A 23748-nucleotide genomic window follows, 5' to 3' on the forward strand; every position below is an offset into this window, starting at 1 on the left:
AGAATCAAGTGAGAATGAAGGTCCATATACCCAAACCTCTGAGACCGGCCACAGCCATTCTCGGATGCCAGCCCTCAGTCTTTCAGACAGACTCAAAACACCCCCTTCTCCCATCGATCTGTTTCCAAGTTTAGGATACCCAAACATGCTATACGTTATTCTTCACATGATCCCTAAGATAACATATTATTAACTGGATTTAAGATACAGGCAATGAAGCTCAGAAAGTTTAAGAATTTCCCTGACATTTTTTTTAATTGGGTTAATAGTTTCCGGACTGTTTCATTCCAAACCTTGAAATAATATTGCTACATCAGAAGTAGTAAATGTAAGTATAAAGAAAGAGGTTGTACTAGACAATACAAAATACTAGAGCTCACATTGAATGAGATCTGAAAACTTCTCTTGCCACTTTCTCCTTCGTTATAAGAGAACTTATATTAAAGTAAATTGGAAAAAAACCTGAATCACAATGATATGTAACTATCAATTAGAATGAGTAAAATTGAGAAGCATAAAAAGCCTCTGATAATATAAATGTTACTAGTTTGAATCTTCAGCTTGATGGTAGTGAGTATTTGTTGAGTTGGAATCTCTGCCAAAGATGTATAAACCTCTTGGTCAGTGTAAGGCATGAAAAAATATATATATAAGTTATCGAGAGTTCCTGGGGGAGAGAGGGTAAAAGAGGAAGGGGTAAAAATGAGCTGATACCAAGGACTCAAGTAGAAAAGAAAATGTTTTGAAAATGATGATGGCAACATGTGTGCACATGTGCGTGACACAGAGAATGGATTGTGATCAGAGCTATACGAGGCCCCGATAAAATGATTTTTAAAAAAAAGATGTATAAACCCAAGCTTGTGAATTTTATTCCTAAGGATATAATAGTAACACTTCTAAATGTCCACTAGAAGATAATTAAATAAAATATTTATTGCTGCTCTATGTATAAGTACCTCAAATTAGAACAGCCTTCATATCAATCATAAAAAGATGGATACATTTTTGTATATCCATTCAATGTAATATTCACCCGGTATGAAATATGAGCAAAGTACTGCTACATGCAATAACATTGATGAATTTCTCTCTGTTCCTCAGCTTCTCAATCACCTCTGTTCTTTCTCGTGGACTGCTTGCCTCCATCTGTAACCTTGGCTTATATCCTTTGCTCTGTTGCAAGGTCAATAGTCAGCAGCCTCTGCCAGTTAGAGATCTTGAATATACTCCACTTCCTCTGGTCCTGGGATTTCCCTCTATGTCTGAGACGGCAATTATACACAGAGGAATGGCTTTGATAAACGTTGGATTCTGTCTTTCAGTAAGCCATACCACCAAGCCAGCAAAGCATGGTGGCTTGTTTCACACCTTCTACTAAATTGGAGACTTGACCCACCTTAATCCTGTCCATTATCACAGCAGGGATCACAACCCTCCAAAATGCTATTGTAGCCATAAGTGTAGAGTTCAGAATTATAATGCATCAAATAAGGTATTATGGTTAGAAGGACCATACTAATTACTGCATTTCAGTATTTAGACAGATTTATATCAGGGGAATGGTTCACAGTTGTAGAGACAAGCAAGTTCCAAGTTCATATATCAGGTAGTTAGCTTCTCCTGACTTGGCTGTAGGGAACCTCAGATGAGCAGGTCAGAGTGCAGAGTTCTTGCTGCAGAGACAAATGAATCCCCAGTTGACAGGCAAGGTGGCAGGTGCCAACTACTTCAGAAATCAGCAGGCTTTTGGCTTGAGACCATAGGACCAGATGACAAGCCAGATTCAGGATCCAAACCCAACAACCAAAGCTTACAATCTTTTCCAGAGTATCATGTATTGAAAGCAGGACACACCCCCGAGGAAATTTCCTTTCAACATATTGGCTGTTCATAGCAGACCTAATCATGAGGGCTTATTATATTATTATATTATATTAAGATAGCATTATATCTTAACTGCCAAACTACTGCTAATGATGGCCCAACCAAATTAACATGAAGCCCAACTATCAAAATCAGCAAAGTCACCCATTGCGTTAGCTAAGTTTTCTAGAGAAACAAAATCATTGTCACTCATCTATGTATAAGGAAGGACTTTTTATATCAAGAAAGCATTTTATATCAAAACAACTTCCTAGCCAGTCCTATTTAAGTCATAGGGTCAGATGCTGGCAGGAGACTCACACAGTGGCTGAGGGAGGAAACAGGAAGGTGAAGCAGGACTTTGGGAGCTCACAGGCTGAGAGATTCAGAAGTGTGTGGATCCAACGTCTGCAGAAACATGGCAGGGCACTGACAGCTCCTAGGCTGGCAGGCTCCATATATGGGGTGCCAGCCCTTTATGTGAGACACAAGCCTCATCAAGAAGGAAGGCAAAGAACAAGAGAGTGATTTGGTGTGTCTCTCTTATATAAAGGCCACACTCCCCAAGGAGGCATCATCATATGTTAAGCAGACATAAAATCTAACAATCATACCTGTATTAGTCTGGGTACTTTAGAGAAACAAATCCACAGAAACTTATGTATAAGAGAGAGTTTTATATAAAGGTTAAGTGTGCATCAAGAAGACATCCCAACCCAGTGCTGCCCAACCCCAAAAGTCCAACATTAACCCATATGTCCAACACCAATCCAAAAGTCCTCCTCCATCTCACAAAACAGATGCAATGATGCCGACTGCAGGAGGAAAGCTGAATCAGTGAGAATGTAACATCTCAGCACTGGCAGGGGTCTCTACACAGCTGCTCCAGCACCCAGGGCTGCATGGGGGTAGGTCTATGTGGCTTCGCCTCAGGTTGTTTTGCAGGAAGTGAGCCTTGCCAGCTAAAGCAGGGAACTGGCTAAAGCAGCTGCACCCTGGTCTGATCATCAGAAAGCAAGAGACCTGAGAACTAAGAAGGGGAGGCTTATTGAGCCATTTATCCCTCTGCCCTTCAATTCACCCCACATGTGTTTATCCACCAGGTTAGCACAATAAACTCACTAGCCATGATAAGTTTCAGAAGCTCCCCTAGACTAAGAAAACCTAGAAAGAAAGGCTTAGTGATCTTTTGAAACTCAGGTTCTAAAACCATGCAGATCATCACAGAGAAACACTACTAGAAGATGAACCCTCTTAGTTGATAGGCGTTCAAAATGCACCATGGGCACAACAGTGGACTCACACACAGTAGTGATCATTGACATCACCAAATCAGACAATGCCAGAGCCATTCAGCAGCAACTAACCATCATGTGAAAAAGCATTATGTCATGAAAGTTAGTGTACCATGTATATGTTAGACTTCCACAACAAAAACCAAGTAAACAGCTATGCAAATACCTTAGAGGACAGGCGATGGCAAGTTAAAGAGGAAATTGAAAGAAAAAAAAGGTAGGTGTAACATCTGGATCACATGGAATCTACAGAGAAAGCAAAGAGAAAATGGAAGGAAGAAACGTTCAGATTATCAAATTATAATACTTGATACATTTTTAGAGTTGAAATTATGACTCACTAAACCCTCCAACTACTTAGCAAAAAACAAAACAAGGCACATTGCAGTAAAGACCTCTATGAAGATATAAGAATCCCCAACAATAGTTAAATAAAAACAAAACTATAGCAGAGAGAAATAGAATGTGAATTCCAAAATTCTGACCACATATGATTTGATTTCTATCTCAGAATTCTCTCTACAGTCAAACTATCAAAAGTTCAATATTTTTAGTTATGTGACTTCCCAAAAGACTACCTTCCACGTAACCTATCTCAGGTACCTCTTGGCGATGTAATTCATGAAGAAGGTGGGGTGGGAAAGAGCAGGAGGAAAGAGGGAAGGGACTCTTGAAGGGGGTGCTGGGAGTCAGGATGACCATGCTACAGGCCGATAGGGAGACCCAAAACCGCATGAAGTGGTTTTATCGTTAAAACCATGTATCTGTGTGCCTTATTAGCGTCGTAAACTGCATCGAGCATGTTGTTGTTAGGTGCTTTCGCATTAGTTCTGACTCCTAGTGACCCTGTGTACAATAGAATGACACAATGCTTGGTGCTTCTACATCATCTCAATTGCTAGTTTTGATCCCATTCTTGTAGCCAGTGAGTCAGTCCACTGCAACAATGTAAATCAGGGACATAAGTTACAGTTACAATATTGTGTAACCACCACCACTAATTCCAAAAAGTTTTCAGTCTCCCAAACAGAAACACTGTAACCATTAAATAGAACTCCTTCTTTTTCGCCATCACCCCTGGAAACTTCTAATTTGCATTCTGTTTTTGGTCTAGGGTGGCTATTTCATATAAGTAGACTCATACAATTCATCCTTTTATGCCTGGTTTATTTCATTTAAGAATGGTTTCATGATTCATCCATGTTGAGATATAGGTTGAATTATTTTAAAGGAATGTAAAATGCATAGAAAGTTAGTAAGAAGCATAAAATAACATAGATGGTGGATGAAAGAATGGGATAGCATGGTCCCAGAATAGCTTACTCAAGATTGATGTGATTATACTAACAGAGGTAGAAGGAAAGAGAAGATCGCTCTTTACCTGTTACAAAAGCAATCATTAAGATTGCGCATACTAGGATGTCCTTAAACATAATCATTGAAATTGGTTTAGCGTCTACTTAGATAATCTGAGCTATTGTTGAATAAACCAGACAGCAAGCAAAGAAATCATAATTGAATTTTAGGGGTGTGGTTAATAAAAGAGCTATTGGAGTTTTTGGTGAGAGTGTATCAGTTATAATCTGCTCCATCTCGTTTTAAAATTAAGTGTGTTGCATTGGCTATTGGAAAATCACTCCGCGGAGCACACAGTGCTCTGATACAGAGTTTCTTTGGCTAAGGAGGGATGCTTTATCTCAGATTTAATTAGTCATTTCCAGAGTAGTGTATTGTTGAATGTGAACTTTGTACAATAGTTTTATTTATTTATTTTCCAAAACATTTTATTGGGAGCTAATCCAGACATCATGTCATTCCCGAATTCAATCACAGCAAGCAGTATTGTACAATCACTACCAAAATCAGTTATAAAACAGTTTCTTACTTCTTGATCTCCTTGGTATCAGCTTCCCCTTACACCCCCCTTCCCACCAGCACCTCCCCACCTTACCCCCAGGAACTCAGGCTCTCATTGTTGTCTCGATAAATTCACCTATACTGGCCTTCATACACCGAAACACATAGATAAACGCTTAGCAATGATTCAAGAAGGCTACCAACAATGACAAAATGCAATATTTTAAGCAAGATGTAAACTATAAAGACCATTTTATGGAAGAGTCCTGAGTTTGCCCATACAATCCAGCGATCAAAGTCCAATCAAAGCAGTGGCTCCTGGGGGTATCACTTGACCCAGTTTAAATATAAGGAAGAAGAGAAGATTATAGTGATTATTCCTTGGAAATTTAAGACAATCTTTTGTCTTAAAGGACACCAGACAATCATGAGACTTATTAGGAAGATTTCTAAGAAAACTGAAAAGTGCACTGGTGACAAAGGGTCAGGAAAGCTGCATCAGGGATTTCTCTTCCGCTGTGAAAATGCGCTTGCTCTTTCTTCAAGGGAACCAAGGACTCGCCCAGGGGATTTTGTTGGGAAACTTTACCCTACCAACCCTCTAGCCACGATGTTGGCCCCTCAGACTTCTTTTTTGCTCTCCCAAACTCAAAGAATATTTAAAAGGCATATAATCTGTGTCGAATTGTTCTTGTCAAGTACAGTCGAGTTAGTTCTGACCCATAGCAACCCTGTGCTTAATAGACGGACACACCACTCAGCCCTGCACCATCCTCAAAATTGTTCCTAAGGGCTCTTGTTGCAACCAGCGTGTCAGTCCATCTTGAGTGCCTTTAGGATGCCAAAACAACGACTTTGATGTGGTACAAATAGAAGAGTTCACAATTCTTTGGAAAAGGGATAGAGTAATGGAAATGTGGCCTTGAGAAATATGTAGACCTGGATGGATATGTCAAGAAACAGCAGCTTCATATTTTCATAATATTTTTGCTTAGTAGAGGTCCCTATGGTGTTGTGGCAATATTTTTGACTTAACTTTGTGTCTGTTCTGTAGTACGATACTTCTAGGAGCAGAATCACGACCACAGTGCAAAAGAGCTGAGATAACCCTGGTGTGTGTCGTAGTGCTCCCTGTGTCATTTTCTCTGTTCATGATTTCTGAATTCTTTCAGAATCTTTCTAGACCACGGAAGCACATACAGTTGGACATTGCCTGGAGTACATTATGAAGCACTTGACAATAGAAAGAGTATGATTAAGAAAAGTTGGTGTGTGTCTAGGATATGATACAGCATCTGTTCTTCTTCACATTTACAGTCTTCTGAAGTAAGAAACATTGGCTATTGGAAAATCACTCCCAGGAGCACACAGTGCTCTGATACAGAGTTTCTTTGGCTAAGGAGGGATGCTTTTTCTCAGATTTAATTAGTCATTTCCAGAGTAGTGTATTGTTGAACGTGAACTTTGTACAATAGTTTTATTTATTTTCCAAAGCATTTTATTGGGAGCTAATCCAGACATCATACTGTTCCATAGTTCAATCCCAGCAAGCAGTATTGTACAATTGCTACCAAAATCAGTTACGAAACAGTTTTCAAAGAGCTTTCATAGAGCTTACTTTAGTGCATCAGGGTGTATCCTCTAACAATACTTGTTCAATCTGTATGCTGAGCCAAGCATCAGAGAAGCTGGATTACATGAGTAAGAGTGTGGACAGGAGGAAGGCTTATTAACAAACTACAGTATGCAGATGCCACAACTTGGCTTGCTGAAAGTGAGGAGGACTTGAAATACTTGCTGATGAAAATTAAGGAGTGTGTCCTTCAGTATGGATTACAACTCAATGTAAAGAAGACCAAAATGCTCTCAACTGGACCAGTAGGTAGCATCATGATAAATGGAGAAAAGGCTAAAGTTGTCAAGGATTTTGTCTTACTTGGATCCAGTCAGTGCTCATGGAAGTAGCAGTTGAGATCAAAAGGCAGATTGCGTAGGTAAGTCTGCTGCACAAGACCTCTTTAGAGTAATGAAAGGAAAGGATGCTACTTTGAGGACTAAGGTGCGCCTGCCTCAAGCCACGGTATTCTCCATTGCATCGTATTCATGTGAAAGTTGGACGATGAATAAGGAAGACCAAAAAAGAATCAATGCATTTCAATTGTGGTGCTGGAAAAGAATATTGAAAGTGCTATTGACTGCTCAAAGGACAAACCAATCTATACTGGAAGAAGTAAAAGGCAAGGATGGCAAGACTTTGTCATACATATTTGGACACGTTGTCAGGAGAAACCAGTTCCTAGACAAGGACATCATGTTTGTAAAGTGGAAGGGCATCAAAGGAAGAGGGTCCTCAACGAGATGGATTGACAGTGGCTGCATCAGTGGGCTCAGGCTGAGGAACAATTGGAGGGATGGCCCAGGATCGTTCAGTGTTTCGTTCTGTTGTGCATAGGGTCCCTAAGGGCCAGGGCCAACTCGATGGAACTTAACAATTCCGTTAGAGCATATTTCATTTTATTGCAGTTACTTAATTGTGTTATAAAGAATGAGGTGGTTAGTTTCCATAAGTGAATTGAGAATGAGTTGAAATTATTAATTATTTCTAAAGTGGCACATTTGAAAATACCTGTGTATCTTATTTATTAAAATAAAAAATAATTATTATGGTAGATCCTTGAAAATACACATTATGATTTCAAATATTCTCTTGAAATTCTGTTTAAATTTTAAATTTAGAATCATGCATAGCTTCATACTTAAAATAAAGTCTAGTGAGTATTTTTTAAAGTTCTTGTCATTGTATACTTGCAAAAATAATCACTTTATTTAACTTAATAAAATTTCTGTTTTTATTAAAATCCAAGGTTGTGAGCAATTGATGTAGTTATTAACATTTTTTGAAGAGCAACATTTAGCAATGTAAGCAATCAAATAGATTTCCAATTAAGTTTAATTTCTAATTAATTGATTTGTAAATATTTACAATAGATAGTTATCTTGCAAACAGCAAATATTTATTAAATTTTTGTGTTACCTTTTAACCGGTATGCTAAATGTTTACGTATACCAATAACTAAGGATGATCCCTGTCCTCAATGTACTTGCAATCTTAATACTGTAAAATAGAGAGGTCTTGTGCAGCAGATTTGCCCAGTTCCATGTCTTTTGAGTTCTAGGCTGTCCATACCATTGATATAGATTGCAGATGCAAATGAAATGAAATCCTTGACAACTTCAATCTCTTCTCTCCTTATCATAATGTTGTGTCTTGGTTCAATTATGAAGATTTTGGCTGTCTTTACACTGACTTGTAATCTTTACTAAATTTTGCAGTCCTTGATTTTCATCTGCAGGTGCTTAAAGTCCTTCCTGATTTCAGGAAACAGGATTGTGTCATTTGCCTGTCATAGGTTGTTAATAAGGCGTCCTCCAAACCTAATGCCATGTCCGTCTCCAAGTATTCAAGCGTCTCAGATTATTTGGTCAGCGTTCAGATGGATGTGTAAGTAAAAGGATACAACCCTGACACACACCTTTCCTGATTATAAATTGTATGGTATTGTTCTGGCCATGCGACTGCATCTTGTGTCAAATGCAGGTTACACATGAGTTCAATAAAGTATTTTGGAATTCCAATTCATCTTAGTGTTATTCATAGTTATTTTTTTATGATCCACACAAGTCAAATGTCTTTGGATAGTAAATAAACATCTTTATGGTAGTCTCTGTGTTCAGCTAAGTTTGATCATACATCAAAAATGCTATTCCATGTGCCAATGATTCTTATGAATCCAACTTGAATGTCTGGTCATTTCCTGTCTGTGATCGTTAGGTTTTATGTCAATTTGGCTGGCCCAGGATTGGCCTATGGTGTTATCTAACATAATATAATCAACTGCATTACTATATTTTCTGTGAGCAGCCAGAAAATATAGGGTGGGGGGCTACTCATTAAGTCAGATAACAAACAGCTGCTATACAATTGAAAGGAAGTTTAATTGGAGAAATGGTCTACTCTTAAAAAGTTGACACTGTGGGGAAACTATCTCACTTCTTCTTGATGGCCTAGACCCATCTGGCTCATTGACCAATGAACCCCAGCCATTACCACCTTATGATCTTTCAATAGTTGAATGTAGACCTATCATTTTTGGTACAGGGCTTCCGTGCATTCTTTCCATCACCTTTTGAGGCTTCTTGGAGCAGTCAATATTTTGCCTAGAGAATCTTTTAATATTACAACTGAAGGCTTGGATTTTAGTTCAGTTCCTTTACCTTGAGATATACTAAAGGCGTTCTTCCCCTTTGACTTGCAACTCTAGGACTTTGGTTATTTCAATATAATATTTCACTTTGTCTTCTTGAGTTGCCCTTTGAAATTTTCTACTTAGCTCTTCACTTCAGAATTTCTTTCATTTACTTTTGCTACTCTATTTTCAAGAGTAAATTTCACAATTTCTTCTGATAGCCACCTAGGTTTGGGGGGAGGCGTGAGCAGTTCTTTTCATCGACTTTGGCTTTCTTCCAGTGTGATGTCCTTGATGGCGTCTCACGGCTTGTCAGAGCTTCTGTCATTAAGTTCATTGAGTCAAATCTGCCTTGAGATGCCCTCAAAATACAAATGGGACATACTTAAGGTCACATTTGGTTCTCTTGGGCTTGTTTTAATTTTCTTTAACTTCAACCTGAATTTACCCATGAGGAACTGGTCATCTTGTCCACAGGTGGGCCTTAGCCTGATTTGGACTGCTAATACTGAGTTTTTCTATCATCACTTCCTGCAAATATAGTCAAATTAATCTCTGGCTAGTCTATTAGGCAAGGTTCATGTGTACACTCACCATTTATGTTTTTGAAAAGAATTGCAATAAAGAAGTTGTTAATCTTGCCAAATTCTTTCATGTTTCATTTCTGTCATGGAAGGAATGTTCTCAGACTATTGCCCCGTCCTTTTTTTTTTTTTTTTTTCACATTGGATTTTCTACTCCGGTAAATGGTTGCAGTCTCCGAAGCGCACAAGGGGTCACTATGAATCAGCATGGACTCAATGGCAGTGAGTTTGGTTTGTTTGGGGTTACTTGGTAGTACAGCAGTTAAGCACTTAACTACTAACCAAAAGTTTGGAAGTTCAAACCCAGCAGCTCCATGAGAAAAAGTTGTGGCAGACTGCTTAAGTAAAGATTCACAGCCTTGAGAACTGTGTTTCGGTCCCCTCAGAGCTCTGTGAGCCAGAATCCACTCGATGGCCATGGGTAGACTACGTTTAGAGTGCCCTGCAAAGGGGAGCCCTTGGTTCTAATGGAAATCTTGCAGGTTAGACCCCCACAGTGGCTCCATAAGAGAGAGCTAGTGATCTACTAAGGTAAAGATGATGACCCAAGCCACCCTCTTGGACTCTCTCCTCCACCACATGAGGGCCACTGTGAGCTGAAATCGATGGAACAACACCTAATGCCACTACCTAGCAGCAGGCCACATGGCGGAACTATCTGTAGCAGGAATGTGGTATTTTAAATCATTTTTTAAGAGAGCTCCTTGATTTGTGTTGATAACTATTGTGTTGTATATTTATTGGTTTTTCATTGGAAGGTAGTTTAATCAAACTTATTCAGTGAAAAGAGCACAATATTGAACCACCAGTGAGTGTCTTTATTCTTGACCAAGTACGCGGGGACAGTGATACTAACAGAAACAGTCTTGAATGATGTATTGAAAAAAAATATCTTTTTTTCCCTTCCAGTTTTGAAGAACTAATAACAGCCCTTGTCTTAGTTTTAACAATTTTTGCACAATGGCAAAAAGGAAAGAAGGAAGTTAGAGTCATTAAAGCTCAATGGAGCTCTGTAACTGGGGGTGAGACTGATTCCTCTGCTGTCACACAGGCACTGTAACCTGATAAGACTTTTATAAGAATAAAAATAAGGTAGCTGATCCATGGAAACCACAGATAGCTACCGTAGAAACCCAAGAATGTTGATTGCTCACTTCCCTCTCTATTTTTGAGTCAGAACATTGCCTAATGAGCTCACAGTACTCAATGCTTTAGAACAGAACATCTATAATTTCAGAAATGCTGGGTTCTTGGAGGACCTAATTCATTTTAACCCAATCAGTTTTGCTTTGTTGACTTAATGGATGTATTCACATAATGCAGACTCTTGACAGTTCAGAAGCATTCTGATGTTTCTACTCCAAGTGCAATCACACACATACTTAAAATATTAAGAAACTGGCCAATACCTGAGAAGCTGGTATGAAACTATGAAACTGTGACTTATTTCTAGCACAAAATACCAGAATTCTATGATACTTATTGAGGAGCCCCAGGGATGTATGGTTATATGGTGGGTTGTGATATAACAAAGGAAACACACGCAGTAGAAGAAGACAAAATAGATGAATAGGACCTATTAAAAAAATAAAATACTGTGTACATCAAGATTTCATCAAGAGTAAAACAAAAACCCACAGATTGAGAAAAGACATTTAGCAATGGCATAACAGACTAATTACTAACATCTACAAAATACTGCCTGGAGGCAGTCCTGATAGTGGAGTGGTTAAGCAATGGGCAGTGAACCCCATCATTGGCAGTTCAAAACCAGCAGCAGCTCCTCGAGAAAGACTGGGTTTTCTACTTTCGCAAACAGTTCCAGTTCCACCCTCAGAAACCCAAAGAGGGCACTATGATTCAGCATTGACTCAATGGCAGTGAAGTCATCTTTTAATGGTATTTATTGAGGTCCAAATTATTTGTCCATGGGAAATAGTTTTCAGTTGTTAGTTTCTCATCCACCTTTCCATTTCTGTTGAACAAGGGCACTTCTTTGAACTAATTATCCACCCTTTACTATGGCAACCACTGTTCTGAGGACTCACTCCTATTAATAATCTTATCATCACAACTGTCCTGGCACGATAATTACCATCTCCATTTTAGAGATGAGGAATGTGGGCAACTGAGAGTTCAAGCCATCTTCTCAAGTTCTTATAACTGATAAATAATGGAGCCAGGATTTAAATTAATCATTCTGACCCTAGATTTTATGACTTAATCACTGTACCATTTTATTTTTAAGAAGTGACTAGAAGATTTGACAAGTTAAGACTCTCTTAATTCCAATGAATGTTTTTAGTAGGTTCTAATGGCTTAGATTTCTGACAAAAGTAGGGTGAAAGCAGTGTCTGAAGTTTCAGTTTTTCCCAAAGATATTACAAACTGGAGATGGTAAAATATGCTAAACGCGGCAACTTGGGCCCCTTTCTTTATTCCATCATGTAATGGCCCATGACTGAAGGGTCCATAGCTCAGGCAATTTGGATGAATGGTGTGATGAAGTCTAGTCACATTGCTTGTAGTTCTGATTTCAGTAACATGCTTAATCTACCTTTCTATTTCCATTGTTGATTTATGATATCTGACAAGGGAACTCAACTTCTTTATATTATACTCAGACTCTCGTGTTCTTAATGGGAAAGTGACTAGGTCTTTTAGTTCTTGTGGCCTAGTTAAATAGAGTTTAAAATCTCTAAAACCCCTCAGGTAGACTCCATTTTATAATATAAAACACTTACCCAACTTCTGTTGTCTTTCCCATTTCTAGTCTTCCTTCTTTCCTGAACCTTCCAATCTTCTGAACTTTAACCCTGTGCAAATGCTGCCCTTTTGAAATGACTGATTATTCTAAGAAACCTGCATTTCTTTGGTGTTATCGCTCAATGTATAGCCCTCTCTGTTATTGGACTGAAAACTGAGTCGTGGGGTGAGTTCAGTTCCAGACATGAAAAGTGATTAAGAGCAGTTGACTCTCAGGCTCTGCCACTCTCTTTGATGACCAGTGAGTGCAGTCCTTGTGTTATAAAAAGGATGAACACTTGAGATACTGCTCACATGTTCACTTTTTTTCTTTGTATTTCTCATTTAATTTATGCTGAAGTGCAGAGTATATTGGTGATTTTTATATTTCTGAGGATGATATTGAGACAAACAAGATTATTCTTATGTAATATGTGACCTTCTACATAGGAGAGCTTTCGAGAAAGTTTGTGTAAAAATCTCTGATCTTTAAATTCCATTTTCCATGAACTATTGGGAAGCATGCTCATATTAAGATACTTATTTCTCAGTAGTTCTATGTAATAGAAACTAGTGTAATTAGAATTACCTTATGTCACACCAGTAACTCTACCTTTCCATTCATTCCCAATTCATAAATAGTTTCTACTCACTGCCATCAAGTCAATGATCATTCATAGCGACTCCCTTGGCATTTGAGTTCTCCCTCAGAGCTGCTGCTGGTTTTGAACCGCTGACCATGTGCATCACAGCCCAACTCATAGTTAAGTGTTAGGCTGCTGTCCACATGGTCTGCAGTTTGTAACCATGAGCTGCTCCGAGAGAGACTGGGTTTTCTTCTTCCATAAACAACTAGTCTCAGAAACCCACAGGGGGTCGCTGTGAGTCAGCATTGACTCAATGGCAGTGAGTTTTTCACAAATAATTAAAGAAGTCCAAAATCTATGAGGGGTGTGCTGTTAGATACTATGTCAACTTGATGGCACCTGTGTGGAGGCAGAGATAGAATGCAAGTTGCCAATCAGATGGTAGTCTGGTGATGCCTCCTTGGGGGTGTGGCCTTTTTATTAAAAAGACGATGAGAACTTCATCTTTCTCTTGCCGTTCACCTTCCTCTTTGGCTGCATTCTGTGCCTGTCTCTAGGAGTGGCCCTGTGTAATGCTTCTGGCCTGGGAATTGTCGGTGCCCTGCCATGTCACCACGAGTCCTGTATCCATGTGAGAGAATCCACTGGCCTGCACACTCCCCACTTCTTACTTCACCTTTCTGCTTCCTGGGATTGTAGCTACACCATCTGAAGAGTGTTCTGGCTGTCATTGGATCCATGGACTGGAGTTGGACTAGGTTGGGACCACTTCTTAATATAAAATTACTTCTTGATATAAAGTTCTTTCTTGTACATATATGAATGTTAGTTTTTTCCCCTCTAGACAACCTAGCCAAGCACAAGTGACTTCAAAGTTTATGGAAAATTTAATTCTACTCTTCCATGTAATGTTCGCCCTGCCTCTCCCAGCACCCCACCCCCTTAGTTACGCTTCTATTTAGTTATGCTTCTATAATTTTCTATCTGGAAACAATTTTTATCCCTATTTGATTTTCCATCTACCTAGACATATTTTCTATATTTATTTACTACTCCCTAAAGCAGACCATTTTTCATTGTATTCATGTGTTCCCTGTACATGGATCAAGAGACAGTTGTGTGACCAGAACAAGGGCATACTATGTGGTTTAAAATCAGGAAAAGTAATCAGGTTTGTATGCTCTTACCTCACTGACTTATTCAGTCTGTATGCTGGGAAAATACTTAGAGAACCAGGAGGACATGGAGAGCATTTGGATCGCAGAGAGGCTAATTGACAATGTCCTCTGCAGGGATCACACCTCGCTGGCTGCAGGCAAAGTGGACTGGAAGCACTTTTAATGCAAATCAGAAAAGGACTACAGCCTTCAGAGTGGATGGTGTGGATTACAATCCAACATAAAGAAAACAACAAGTTTTATAACTGACCAATACCCCATATCATAACCAAGGAGAAAAGATAAACATTTTTAGAGGATTTTGTTTTGCTTTGTTGTTTTGATTCACAACCAGTGCTCACGGAAGCAGAAGTCAAGAATTCAAATGACACATTGGGCTAATCTGTTACTCCAGACCTCTTTTTAAGTGGTGAAGTGCAAGGATGTCAAGTTGAGAACTAAGGTGTGTCTGTTTTTATCAGCATGCGAAAGCTGAACAATGACTAAGGAAGACTTGAGAATACTTGATGCCTTTGAATGATGGGGTTGTCAAAGAATATTAAAAGTACCGTGGACTGTCAGACGAATAAACAGACATGACTCGGAAGTATGGCGAAAGAATGCCCCTTAAAAGCTAGGATGGGAAAGCTTCATCGTGAGACTTTAAGAGAGATCAGAACCTGGAAAAGGCTATCATCCTTGGTAAAGTTGAAAGTGAAAAAGAGAAAGACTGTATGAGACAGATCGACCCAGTAGCTGCAACAAAGGCTCAGATGTAGCAAGGATCATGAGGATGGTGCAGGGTTGGGCAATGTTTTGTTCTGTTGCATATTGGCTTGCTGTGAATTGGAACTGACTCACTAGCACCTCACCACCACAACAGAGTAGACCACAGATGCCCTGGTGGCACTGCAGATTAATTGTTACGAAGATAACTGCCAGGCAAAATGGGTCAAGCGCACCATGGGAGAAAGATGAGGCTGTGTGGTAGTTACATAATCTCTTGTCAATTTAAGACATACTAGTGAAAGGGAGGTAGTGATGCCAACGCCATTTGAATTTCTCAGAGCTGTTTAGTGAAAATGGCTGACAGTCGGTCAAAATGGCTGACAGAAAGCCTGGCTCTGGCTTGATGATGTCAGAGACCCAATTCATACTTTGTATCAATGGAATAGTATGGCTAAGGATTAAGGTAAATAAGGATTGAACTTGTCTGTCTTTAGAATTGAGTTTAGTATCTGATTCTACTTTTTTATACTGATTTCTTCTGCTTATTATTGTTGATATAATGATTTATAGAAATGATTATTGGGAAGTATGAAAATAGAGAGCTTGTAAGCCCATTTACCTTGAGTCCTTAAAATTTGATCTTTAAAATAGATAAGTCCCACTCAGTGCTTTGGAGTACTCAGGATGTCTGTATTTGATGAGTCTTGCCTAAGGGACCATTGTTGACAGATTGAAGGAAAAAAAGGAACTCTGGATAGTTGAACATTGAGCTAGTGGTTTTTGTCAGAAGCTGGAAAAAATCTGGAGCCATGAAGAAAACTCCTCTCCAGGACTGAACATTAAAGGGAGCCTGTGGGCAGGCTGAAATGCTTGCTAGGTCACCACCTGGATCCACTTGTTGAATAGAAGTGAAAGAAATGCAGCAATAAAGAGACAGGTTGAGTCTTGCCACTGACTCCCTGGGAGACATTGCAGCTGAGAAGACACGTTGAGCTACACTAGTGCCCTGAGCTGGAGGAGTCCGGTAGAGACCCCTGCCAGCATTGAGATACTGACAAAACCACTGGATCCACAAGACTTCCCACCCACTGGCCTGTGATCTTCCTGAATTCGGCATCCTATCATGTGTTTCCTGAGCCTGAAGAGGACTTTATAGATTGGTATTGGATGCATAGGCTAATATCAGACTTATGGACTTGATCTGGACTGGGCTGGGACATTCTTCAATATTCAATTGCTCTTACATAGAACACTCTTTCTTATGTACATATGAGTGTCTGTGAATTTGTTTCTCTAGTCAGCTCAGACTACCACATCTGTTTTTCTAGTCTACCTGGACTAACATAGGCTGTCTCCTCAGAGACCCTGGGTGACAGTTATACTCTGTTTCACAGGGTCACTGTGAGCTGGGATGGATCCAATGGCGGTGGGGTAGGGTAGTGCAGCTGGTTGCTATTGGATCTATTTCAACTTCTAGTGGCTCATTTGGACTGAATAGGACTTCGCCAGAGCATTTGCAAGCTTGTCATCTCTATGGCAGGCACTCGACACTTCGTACTTCTACAGAGAGACTGGTGGGCTGGAATCACTTACCTTTCTGTTAGCACCTGAGCTCTTGAAGATTCCTTCCCAAACAGAGTCCTGCATGTACTTGGTTGTATATTATATATTCACGTCTGGACTTTCACAAAATAACCCACAACCTGAAACTATTTGTGATTCAAAAAACACAGAAGCTTGGCCTTGGAATCAGGCATGATTCCAGACAGCAAATATCTGTTGACCAAACAGGTGACTTATTAAATAAATGCATACAAAGGTGATTCTGAGGGTGAAAAGGCTCTAAAATACAAATGTTTATGCTGTCTTCTGTTTGCATAGCTCATTTCCACAATTATGCTCTTGGCAAAACATTTCTACATAAACAACTGTAGAAGGAAATTAGTCTTTTATGCTACCTTCTTTGAGTACTGGGTCACTGGTGTTGAAGGCATTTCTGACCTTTGCCCACTCAACAGAGGAGAATCTATCTCCCTGCTAGCCTGAGGTCAATTGCCACAGGCAGAGATCAGACATGCCTTTACTTTCCATTTTTCTTCCCCCTATTCTGACATCACTCCTCCTCTGACAGTAAACACTTCTGCTGAGTGCTGCAATGTGTTGCAGGGCCCATACCGAACTCACACAGAGTACTCACAATAAAGGGGGCTATTAGGGAAATTTATAGTTACCACAAACCAGGATCCCAAAACATCAAGGATGCAGACATTGGTCCATCCACAAGACCTCTCCTCAGACACAACCCAAATCTCTCTCTCTGTTCCTCAGCCTTTGGGCCACATGATACCTTGGTCTCTGCCTCTTTGAGCCAGGAGGCAAGCCCACTGCTCTGTCTGACTCACAGTCTCATAGTCTCACACTGCTCCTCTGCTCTGTTTCATGGTCTTCATGCCTTGGCCTCTTGTCTCAACATGGCTCCTTTGCATGGTCCCATGGTTACTGTTCTGCAGCCTCTTGGTGCCTCTGGACTCAGTCACCACCTGTTTTGGTAGAAATCTTGAATGTGCTCCACTGGTGATTCTTCTTCCTTGATGGTCCTGGGAATTCTCTCTGTTCCTACTTCTGAGATAGCTTTCTTATATGCAGAGAAATGGCTTTGATGGCGGTATGGTTTTTGTCTTTCATTAGACCATACCCAATGAAACAGAGAGTAATGACTTGAGTCATTGCCTCTATTAAGGTGGGTACTCATGATATCTCCTACCTTAATCTTATCCATAAAGCTAATAGATAAGTCCCTCCAAAATGGGATTATAATCACAAACTTAGAGACTAGAGTTTACAACACATCACTGAAGGGGTTATGCATCAAGAGCCCCATTAAAAAATGTTACTTCACCATGGGTGCAATGGTGAGTAAATTTCCTAGAAAGTCAGCTATTATACACAGAAAGGAATGAAAACACTGTAATCAAATTCAAACAACTGTTCATTAGACGCAAATAAAATGTGTAGAAAATAAGGAAAATTTTGGAAAGTTTACACATTAAAGCCAGGTCATGACATTTCATTCACCAAATACCACATGTGTTCACCATGGGTTGGAATAAATTCAACAGCTGCTAACAAACAGCAAACAGCATGAGTTAGGACCATATAGAGTGGTATTAAATTTGCTCAATTTCTCTTAAATTCCAGCCTATCAGATTTCATTTTCAGCATAGGTTCATACTTATTTTAAGTCCAAGAGAGTCCTTGAGAATTGAACCAACGTACTTTCAACTGAAAATTTATTAAGCAAAAAATTAAAAAGTAATTTCTTACTTTATATTTTAAATAATCTGATCACCTAACTTTGAAGTGACTATAGCAGCCTAAATTGTGGAATTCATATACTAGATTCTGGTCCTATGTCCACTGAGAAAATGAAATGCAAAACTGAGGTGGCTTTATTCTTAGGAAGCCATTAACAGCAACAACAGCAACAATCATCCACGAATTGTGTTTTCTGACTAATGTTCCGATTCTGTCAGGAAATTAGTGCGACACGAACCTCAACGCTATTCATTCACGTGAAGGACTTCAGGATGTCCACTCAGAAGCTAACAGTTGTTTTGTTTGCTTGCTTGTTTTTACCTTAGTTTTGTAAGAAAGGTGCCTGGTGGCCTAGTGGTAATGCACTGGACTACTAACCATAAGGTGAGCCGTTTGAAACCACCAGCCAGTCCACAGGAGAAAAGTGGGGCTTTCAATTCCTGCAGAGTTAACAATCTTGGAAATTCACAGGAGCTGTTCTATTCTGTCTTATAAGGTCGCCATTGGCTTTTCAATGGTTTGTTATTGTTATTATTACCTGTAGTAATGGAATTCTTATTCGGCTGTGTACTGGGTGAACAAGTCTCGTCTTAGCATTTATGAATGACTCGTCGAGAATGGCTTCTGGGAGCGGAGAAATGGCAACAGAAGCACAATGAAATACCTCCATGAACACTCTGAAATAGGGCTAAGGTTGCTTTTGTTTGCTTTTGCGACAAATCAAAGGTTGGTGACAACTGCATCTATAAGTCTGTTTATTGGCTCCACACTTCCCACAGCACATGCTCACTTTGTATCTCAGTATCACAGTTCGGTATTGCACACAGTGCTGCAAACTTTTCCATAATGTTATTCCACGATGCCATGTCATTCCTTGGGGCATGGGGAGTTTACCAAAGGAGAACCAGGGAGATTCTTATATGGGAAGAGTAGACATGGTGGAGGATTTCTTGATGTTGAGGTTGAAAGCACTCACAGGATTGTGTTGCTGAGTTTGAGGACCTCCAACCAAAGTCTTCTGAGACAACTGAGTCAGGTGGCATCACGTATTTCATAAAGTGCATGTTCTATATCCTAGTCTGCTAAGTAACACCTGGGGTCCTTACAGCTCATGAGTAGACCCCTAAGATCCAGTGAGTGGTCTCTACTCATTTGGAGCAAAAGGAAAGAAATCAGAGACTCACAAAGAAGACAATGTCAGATTAGTAGTTCACAGAGCCAATGGTCTCATGTACCCGGTGGCCAGAAATAGATGGTTCTTGGCTACCACCATCTACTATTTTGACCAGAACCAATATCAAACCCCCTAAACCAAATCCACTGCTAGGGAGTTAATTCTGACTAATAACAGCCCTGTAGGGCAGAGTATAGCTCTTCCCCTTTGGTTTTCTGAGACTACAGGTTTTTAGGAGCAGACAGACCCATTTCTCTACTCAGGATGCCCAGTGGGTTCAAACTGTCAATCTGGTATTAGTTGCCTATGGTATAGCCCACTCCACCCTCAAAAACAACCCCCCAAAAACAAACTCACTGCCCTTGAGTTAATTCTGACTCATGATGACTCTGTAGGACAAGATAGAGCTGTCCCTGTGGGTTTCTGAGACTGTAACCCTTAGCGAGAGTAGAACGCCTTGTCTTTCTCCTCAGAGCTGGCTGGTGATATTGAACTGCTGACCTTGCAGTTAATAGCCCAACTGGTAATCACTATGCTGCCAGGGCTTCTATATCACACCCTCCGGGTTTTCAAATAGAATGGGAGAGAAATGTTTAACTAAGCTAAAATTCTTTAAGGACCAGGCTTACTGGGCTCATAGAGACGCAAAGTACTCCCAAGACAAACTCAAAAACCACATGCCCTGCCACGGAGTTGATTTAGACTCTCTGAGACCCTAGAGGCCAGAGTGGAACTCTACCAGTGTGTTTCTGAGCACAGTAACTCTAGGAGAGTAGGAAATGCCTCATCTATCTTCCCTGCTGGACTCACACTTCTGGTCTTCCAGTTAGCGATCCAACATGTAATTGACTCCCCTGCCACCCTTTGAAACTTACAGCTGGACCCACACCCAGAGGTTAATTTTTCGCTAAATAACAACTTGGCTTCTAAAGTAAACAACAGCATCGGTTAATACTGAGCTATTGTAAGACTTCTTTATGAGATCAAACAGTTATTAACCAGGAGGAGGCTCAGAGTTTCAAGCCTCTCCACAACTCAATTCTTGTTCTGCTCACCATAAAGTGTTCAAGCAAGGGGAAAAAATCAGATAAGAGTCAGGAAAAAAGTTTAAACAGAAAGAGTGAGTTTAATGAAGGAGGTACTTTGGAAAAGATACCCAAAGGGCCCGTCACTAATCTATCAGTCCTGGCAAAACATAAAGCTGGACCTTATTCTGCTAATGTTAGACTGCCCACCATAGGCTGGCTTTCAGGCGGGTCTCCTGCCATTGTCTGGTCCTGGGTAGCTTCCCCCTCCTTTCAAGGCATGCATATTATGGCACCCAGGTTCTCCAGTCTTCCTGCTGAGCTCTTGTCACAGAGCTGAAACTCAAGAGTCTATTTCGTCATTGTGCTGGTGGAGTAAACATCCGGAGTCTTCCCCTCTGGCCATCTCATTATCTCCAATATCTCTGGCCTCTTCCATTGATAGGAGGCATCATTCTGCCTTTCAGCTGCCTTCGTGCTGGGGAGGTGTGCCAGGAAACCTGTCTCCACTTCAGGCTTAAGATTCCTGCCAGTTTCCTTCCACTTATCACCGTCTCCCCTCATCAGTTCCTGACTCGCTAACACTGTCAGCTGCTGGTCATAAAGATGAGAGGTTAAAGGGCGGGGCAGGTAAATGAAGTGAATGAAAACGGAACAACTAGAATCGAAATAATGCGAGCATGTTATGAAAACTGTTGACACAGGAAAAATGTAACCAAGTTCACTTCATATTTGGAAATTATTGAACAGCAACCTAATTTGCAGTAAAAAATTTTCACCAAAGCCACCATAAGATAATATTTGTTTAAAAAAAAGACATATTACAGAAGCTAGAAAATACAGTTAATACTATAAAACACTCTGTAAAGCTAAATACTATGATAAATGAAAAACAAAATATTTTTGTGTGATTATTATTATGAACCATATAGTTCTGTTTCCATCATCTTTTAAGACCTAGTATTAATACATAACACATAGGCATTCCTTGAATAGCTGCACAAGATGGGGAGGCTAATTATATGACCTATATTCGATGCTGCACACTCAATGCTGATGCGACCCCCTGTGGGCTTCCCAGACTGTAACTGTTTATGGGAGTAGAAAGCCCACTCTTTCTCCCTTGGAGCTTCTAGGGGTTTTGAACTGCCAACCATGTGGATCACAGTCCAGCACACAACCACTCAATAGCCAGGGCTCCATATGACCTGCGATGTATTATAACTCAGTGTGGTGAAAGCTAGGAAAAGATAAGCGTGTTTAACTCAAAAGCTATTTGCATTGCATCCTGGGAAGAGAAACATGTTGTTGTTTAGATTTCAAGGGATCCTTTGAATTGTTTTTGAGATCTCTGTTAGGTTTTTTTTAAAATCAAATTGAGATGATTAAAAAAATAATGGGAAGTGGGTTTTCCCAGAGATGGTGACCCTCACTCCCCCTTCAGGTCAGGAAATGAACTCACTCCCACGGCGAAATTTTCACGCAAGCGCTAGGTCTTTTGGGAGAATGTCAGCTCTGCTGAAACATACACACCTTCGAGAATTCAACCATCTGACATTAAAAGAGTGACACTGATTCAAGGGGGAAAACGCCGTAGAGCCAGGCAAGCAGGAGCAAGGAAAACAAGAAACACGGAAAGGAAGTGAGATAAGGGCAGATAATCTGCGTTGCCATCAAAGACATGAACCAAAATGTGCGTGAGTGTTGACTAGAACGCGCCCTGCTCTGCAAACCCTCATCCAATTCACAGCCAGCGCCTGGAGGAAAAATACAGACCTTTGAGGCGTAGATCAGCTAGTTTGGGGTGTGTGACGCTCTTCTGCCCTGTCTTCAATGTAGCCATTCATTCTTTCAAGACACTTTTATTGAACATTCGACATTCTGAGCACTGGCCTCTGAAAATATAGTCACAAAACTTTAACCGTTGTCCTCAAAGAAGAGTTTACTTGTTTCTATATTTCAGTATAATATTAGTGCTCCCACGTTCCCTTGATTCTTATGCATTTTACTACAATATCGTAATAGTCATTTCTTCGGGGGAATGATAAAAGCAGCAAGAGTGTTTTACTGTATTTGTTGATTCAACCCATACTTACTGAGTGCCTTGCCTATGCCAGGCACTGAATGAGGAGTTTGGGATTGTGTCTGTAAGACAGTAAACAATCCTGTTGTTGTAGCGTTTAATTCCCGAAGGAAAGACTAACAATACCCCCCTGAAAAATGTAATTAGATTACACAATATTTTACAAGGTATTAAGTATTATTTTTAAAGGGCAAGAGAAGGAAAAAAAAACAGAGTCAGCAAGACCAAGAGTGTGAAGAAAGAAGGTACAGCAACCAAGGCGGTACCTCTGCGAAGGCGTCACTTACAGTCTTACATGTAAATTAACATTATACAAGGATTAGGGTAATCATAAGATATGAAATAAAATATTTATTTTACTTGTTTTGTTTTATAGGCTAATCTCAAGAAAGAAATGGTCTCTTTCTCTCCCTGAACTTTGACTTCAATTTGAGTGCTATTTCAACTCTGGTTTCCCTTTCTTATCTGCTTAGCCAAAATATGTTTCATGGGATTTTTATCAATTATAAAAACAAGGTTAACTTTGATATTTCTATGTGGGACCCAAAACATCATGGAGCATAATTACATTCTTTGCTTTTATTACACATCAAAAACCATGTGTTACCATTTTTTAAATGAGCACTCATCATGCAAATGACCACAAATCAATGGGCCACAAATCAACTTTATTTTCCCCCCTGCATTTGCATCACTGAGTCCAAGATGGAGATGGGAAAATGATTTTTTTAATATATTGTTCATCAATCTTAACATGATTTGAAACTAGAAATATTTGTTTCCTACAGATTGTCTTTCTGGCATCAGCTTATGCAAGTCCCCAACTGCCTGATGAAAGCTGCTCCGCCATGGCTGCTGTCACCCATTACCTCTATCTCTGCCAGTTTAGTTGGATGCTCGTTCAGGTCAGTGCTTTCTCTCTTCCTATCATCCGTGCAATCCACCACCACCTCAACTGTCCAATGCACTGTGGTGAAGTGATCTTAGTATCTGGTTTTACACACACACACACACACACACACGAAAGAATGTTAATTCCCAAATCTTGCCCTTGCCAGATTTTACCATCAGCTGAATGCTTTTT

At 40.0% G+C, this 23748-nt stretch overlaps 1 protein-coding gene across 1 annotated transcript in view; it reads left to right on the forward strand.

The window, feature by feature from the left end:
- The window catches only part of ADGRV1 (adhesion G protein-coupled receptor V1), a 724059-nt gene that overhangs the window by 467817 nt on the left and 232494 nt on the right, over positions 1 to 23748 (forward strand). Inside the window, exon 86 of the mRNA XM_075542665.1 lies at positions 23453 to 23569. Coding sequence (XP_075398780.1) covers positions 23453 to 23569 — 117 coding nt within the window. The remainder of the gene's footprint in view (positions 1 to 23452; positions 23570 to 23748) is intronic.

The sequence above is a fragment of the Tenrec ecaudatus genome, chromosome 2 (genome assembly GCF_050624435.1).
Source record: "Tenrec ecaudatus isolate mTenEca1 chromosome 2, mTenEca1.hap1, whole genome shotgun sequence".
In the NCBI taxonomy this organism is placed as follows: Eukaryota; Metazoa; Chordata; class Mammalia; order Afrosoricida; family Tenrecidae; genus Tenrec; species Tenrec ecaudatus.